The sequence below is a fragment of the Corylus avellana genome, chromosome 2 (assembly GCF_965113065.1).
Source record: "Corylus avellana chromosome 2, dhCorAvel1.hap1.2, whole genome shotgun sequence".
NCBI classification, from domain to species: Eukaryota; Viridiplantae; Streptophyta; class Magnoliopsida; order Fagales; family Betulaceae; genus Corylus; species Corylus avellana.
In genome coordinates this window covers 36209048-36215075 of record NC_142491.1, presented here as the reverse complement: position 1 = coordinate 36215075, position 6028 = coordinate 36209048, and the positions used below count along the sequence as shown (strand labels likewise).

At 32.8% G+C, this 6028-nt stretch overlaps 1 protein-coding gene across 1 annotated transcript; it reads right to left on the bottom strand.

The window, feature by feature from the left end:
* Positions 1-362: 362 nt before the first annotated feature.
* Positions 363-1842, bottom strand: LOC132167558 (putative UDP-glucosyl transferase 73B6). The gene has a single exon (XM_059578569.2). The coding sequence runs from the start codon at positions 1822-1824 to the stop codon at positions 397-399; it is 1428 nt and encodes a 475-aa protein (XP_059434552.2). The 5' UTR covers positions 1825-1842; the 3' UTR covers positions 363-396.
* Positions 1843-6028: the final 4186 nt, after the last annotated feature.

The window sequence follows — 6028 nt, the reverse complement described above, 5'->3', positions numbered from 1 at the left end:
TGTCTGATCAACATAATATAATAACGTAGTCCGCTTGGATAGTCCAACAAAATAAGACGAAAAAACAAGTCACAATAAAAGGTAATATATTAAATTTTTATTTAATATTTATCTTACAATGATGAGGTGGCAACCTCCTTAACCTCCTTATTTGAAAAAGAAAAAGAAAAAAAAAAAAAAAAACATGTTATTTATCAATCTCTTGATCATCTCTTTTTTTAAATTCACCATTGAACTCATCTTACAAATTTAATAGTGAATTTGAAAATAGATAAGAATAGAAAAATAGCATTTTTTATTATTTAAAAAAAAAAAAAAAAAAAACTTATGGTCGTCATGGTGGGATTTAATAATATATATAGTATTGCTCCACAATAAATATAGCAAAGAGTTTGGTCACACGTTTTTTATGGTGAGTTGCTCAATCAATTCGTCAAACTTCAAATCGGACGACCCACCTTCCTCCACGGCATGCCTTGCCGATCTCCCCAATGCTTGTGCTCTCTCCCTAGCCTTTCTCCCTTCCTCGCCTCCCATCAACTCCTTCACTCCATCACAAATCACATCGCGACCAACGGTCACGATTTTCTCTCCTCCATCACCTCTTTGTGGGATCATTAGCCCTGCTCCCAATCCCAGTGCTACAAATTTGGCATTCACTGGTTGGTCCGAAAAACTAAGAGCGGGCCACGTCAAAAGTGGGACCCCCATTGATAAGCTCTCCAACACCGAGTTCCATCCACAGTGACTCAGAAACCCACTCGTCGCAGGGTGAGCTAGGATACTTCGCTGGTCCACCCAATCCTGTACAACCAACCCTCTCCACCCCACCCTCGCATTCCATCCATCTGGCGGGACCCACTCTTTCGATCTCACAACCCAAATGAACGGATGGCCCGCCATCTCCAGCCCGAAAGCAATCTCGTCCATTTGATGCTCCGAGAAGTGTGATTGCGTACCGAATGAAACATAGATCACACCACCAGATTCAGCTTGCTCGTCGAGCCATTCGATGTACGGATAGGATTGCTCCTCAGCCCCCACATGATCTTGTCCAAGCCGATCATACAATAGAAACGGCCCCACGCAATACGCCTTGGCCTGGTTCGCATAGAAGGTTTCAAATACACCCGCGAAATCACCTTCAATCTCCTCAAAGCTGTTAACCACGACGCCCCAGCTATTCCCATCCGCTTCCCCAGCCTCCAGCGAGAGGCGCACAAAATCGTTATCCGGATCGGCGTCGAGGAGGCCTTCAGGCATGTCAGATTTGAGCAAAGTGAATGGAATTTTCAAATTTGGGAACTCTACCGGATCCAAATCCGATGAATCCTTTACGCTCGGGGCAAGCAAACCAACGGATTTACAAATAGCCATCGATAACACAGCCATTCCATGAGAGACGATGCGCGGAATTCCAAAAGAACGGCACGAATCGAGTGTCCAGCCTAGGAAGAAGTCAGAGATTACGCAAATGGGGCGACACCCATTTTCAATCATGTCTCTGAGGACTCCCTCGAACGGTTGTTTCATTTGTTTGGTGGCTACGATGAAAGGAGCGAGCAGAGCCATGGAAGGAAGGTCGGCGGTGTTCTCGCATCCTTCGGGCAAGTCTTGAACTCTGGGAAAAGGGATTACTGAGGAAGAGATATTTGGGTGGTTAGAGGTTTTGGAAGAGATGAATGGAGCATTTGAGGGGGTGGTGATTATGGTGACCTTGAGGCCACGGTTTGCGAAGGCTTTTGCTATGTCCAGTAATGGGATGGTGTGGCCCTGAGCCATATAAGGGAAAACGACTACATGGGAAGGCGATGGAGTGGCCATGACTGAAAAGCTTATCTGTGACCTGAGGGCCTCACTCTGTGTAGAAGAGCTTAAATATATGCAGAATAGAGGCGATGTTCTAGAGATGTAGCCGCCATGACTGAGATATTGACTACGTGAGACAGTGACAGCATCTTTCAGATGATTTAGGGTAATCAAATCATCTAAATTTATCAACGATTTATATCCTTAATTATCATTGCTTTCACGATCTGAAGAGAATAAAATAATTAATTCAAAATTGAAAATTAAATTTGTAAGGCAATCGAATAGTCTTTCCCCGTCACAGACAGCGATTATGCTGTCTTGTAGTAGCAATTGAATAATTTGAATTAGCCCGGTCAACGCCACCGTCTTTGACGAACACCGTCTCCCCGGGAGGTGCGCTGACTGCTGAGCATTAGTATGGCCCTCCCCCATAAGACTCTCCCCCTCTGCACAGTGTCGGATTCAGGATGTTCGCATTTTTTTTTTTTAATGAATAAAATAATAAAATTAATTTAAAATGTTAAAAAAATATTTTTTCGTCTCCTTTTTATACTTTGCAAGTTGCACGCTATTTATTTCTTTATTATTATTTTTTTTCTCTTTGCATGCATGTTAGTGTTATGAATATTAAAACAATTAATTTACAAGAACAATTTAAATTAAATTTAAAAATTTAGTTACATATTTACATACTTCAATTTTTTGTTAAAATTATTATCAAGAATAGGCTTAATCCTAAATAGCAATATAAATATTAAAACAATTAGTTTAAAAGAAGTTAAAGAACAATTTAAATCTAAATTTAAAAATTTAATTACATACCTCAATTTTTTTTTTTTTGTTGAATTTGGGAAGTGAAAGAAAATTGTGGCTTAAAAAGTTTAGTAGATTCTCGGTAAAAATTAGCCAATGAATCAATGAGGATTTATAATAAGAAAAAAATTAATGATTCATTTTTATTTTCGCATCATTATAGTTGTATGACATAGTATGAGAGTCTCTATTAAATAGCACTTCTCAATTAGATAATGACTAATTGACAATAATCGAAACTGAATAATCAAATAACTACTTAAGTCGATTGCAGTTAGCGGTTATAAACATTTAGAAATCTGGTTAATAACTAGATAATCTCGTAACGGGATTTTATTATTATACGCTTTTGATATTTCTAAAATTTCCATTCCTTAATTGCCCCTGTAGCTCTAAGAAAATCCATAGAGAAGATATAATAACATAACTTGAAATGAGAATCCATCAGTTGGAGAAACCAGGACAGTTTTTTTTTTTTTTTTGTATTATTTTAAAAATAAATGGTGCATTTTACCTCGATGACACTATGATCCAACTTCAGTAAAAATATGAAGATTTGATGTTAACCGGTAGAATCTAAACTACTTAAGAAGGTGATAATTCTTATTTGCGTGTTAGGTTTGAATTGTGTTAAGATATGAGTATAAAATTATATAAGTAATCTTAACTTTACTCATTTAATTAAACAAATTTAAATTTTCAATTTTAACTTTCTAATTTTATATTAGATATGTGTCAGATTCGCGAATCATGTAAAAAATGATTAACTATTATGTTGTGTGTTGGGTTCACGCTGTTTAATTAAACAAGCTAAATTTAAACAAAAATGTGTACTTGTTGATTAACTATTATGTCGTGTGTTGGGTTCACGCTGTTTAATTAAACAAACTAAATTTAAACAAAAATGTGTAATTGTTTATTAAACGACCAAAACTCATATAGATTTAGCGAAACTTATAAACTTGTATAGTTTATTTTTATTATTTTTATAGTATTGTTTTTAACTATCTAAATATTTAAAAATATGAAATATTTGTCAGATTTGTTGACTTGCTTTCTGCATCAACCTTATCGTGGGCCCCAGACCATAATGATCTCTTTTACATCCCACACTTTTTGACTTAGCTTCTCTCCCACACGTCCATTTGTCATTTTGTCTCTCCATTCTTTGAGCTTCTTCTAGAAACTTTGACACAAATGCAGCAAAAATATATATATATATATATATATATATATATATATCGAGTGAGATTTCGATACATTAGAATTGTTGAGTTTGAGTAACTTTGTTTCTACTTTACTCTTTTGTTAATGAATTTATTTTGGATTATCGCTGTTAATAGATGTAGACTTGTTAAGCTAAACCTTGACAATTTACTTTTTCATATTTTTTTATATTTTAAACATAAATGATGCATTCTACCTTCATGACACTAATCCAACAATCCAAATTAAATAAAGATACGAAGATTTGATGGTAACCAGTAGATCTAAATATAAAAGAAAAATCGATCATATGAAATGAATTATTGCAATGAATAATGTAATTTTTTTTTTTTTGTCTTTATTTGATTATCTGTAATTTTTTTTTTTTTTTAAATTGCTATTATAATTTTTTGTTCGACTCTTCAATAATAGATATAAATATATATACCAGTCAAACCGACAACAAAAAAAAAATTGGAGCCTAGTGGCTAACGTTAGCTATAAATATGTAGTTTTGACTTTGAATTTTGATACAATTCTCGTAAAGCAGGGGGCTCTGCCAAGTCTATGAACCACATCCAACTGGTTTTTTTAAGACGTACATAGCTTACTTTAAGTTTAATTTAATCCCAAAACAGGGAACATTCAGTTTATTATAAAATTCATAGGCTTAAAAAAAATAAAAAATAAATTATAAAAGTTAAAGATCAATAATGGCTTTGTCCACGATGTAATGAGATATGGCATATCATGCCGGATTGGGCATTTGCACTCTTAATTTATATGAAGAGATAAATTTAATCATTTAATCATTGTTTTATCAATTCACTTGTTGAAGTTGATTGAGAGTGACTCCTATTGGGGGCTGGCAAATTGTATTTACATCTTAAGTTCGAGTTGTGTCAATGTATGAGTATACATATATATATATATATATAGGTAATCCTATCTTTACTTATTTAATTAAATAGATTAAATCTTTCAACTCTAACATTCTAATTTTATATTTGATAATTGTCGGGTTCGCGAATCATGTCAAAAATTGCTAACCATTATGTCTTGTGTTAGGTTCTAGTCCTGTCGAGACATGAGTATAAGACTATATAGATAAACCCTAACTCAATTCATTCAATTAAACGGGCAGACTCCTTAACTCTAAACCTTAAATTTCATGTTAGATTTGTGGGTTGTTTTTGAACACAAAAGTTTAAAAATCTTTTACTTTACCAAAAAAAAAATTGCTTTAAAAAAAAGTAAAAAAATTATGTTTTGGGGAAAGCTTGAAAATGAGATTTTTTTTTTTTCTTTTTCTAAAAAGCCTTTTCTATATATATATATATATATTAATAGACAAAAGTGTATTTCCCAGACAAAAGTGTATTTCCCAACGCAATTTTAAACATAGTCTAAACATTAAAGAGCTTAAAAAATACTTTTAATACATAAAAAATTGTGTACTACAGGTAAAAACTTAAAAAATCATTTGTTTGATTTTTCGTCTCTCTAAAAAAAACATAAAATTGTGTTTTGGAGGAAGATTAAAAATGGGATTTTTTGTATAAACAAAGCATTATTTTTCAACGCAATTCTAAATAGATTTAAGAATCCATTTTGTTAACTAATGAAATGTAAATGAAGTTGAGCTGTTAGTTAAAATAGTTATACACGTGGATTTAGTTATAGGACAAGCTGGTGTGCAAGATTCAGATTTTCTGTTACTGTTATTTTGTTTTCGATCTCTATGCATATGCACAAAGCTGTACGTAATGTCATACAGAAGATCATCTTCTTCCAACTCCTTTTGCCTCTATTTTCCATTCCTTTATTCTTTCTTTGTTTTCCATACCTGTAAATCATGAATTTGACATGAAATCAGAGCTTTTTAAAGCTTTGCTATTGATTCTACTTTTGAGTTTAGCATACGAGCTCAAACAAATTTAGAGCAAAATATATAGTAAAAAAATTATAATACTCTGTTAAAATTTATGAGAAAGAGTTCCTTATATATTTATAATGAGGTGACATCAAGTATACCGATATAACACATGTACATTATAGAGAATAACTATTTTATAACAAAAAAAATATTATATTGTTGTATCTACTAACCTACATGATATCATATCATTTAAAATTTTTCAATAACGTGATAACATATTCATTTTTTAATATTCATATTCATTATTGTAAAATAAAA

Excerpts from the sequence above, each read along its gene's own strand:
- LOC132167558 (XM_059578569.2), bottom strand. The coding sequence starts at position 1,824 with ATGGCCACTCCATCGCCTTCCCATGTAGTCGTTTTCCCTTATATGGCT.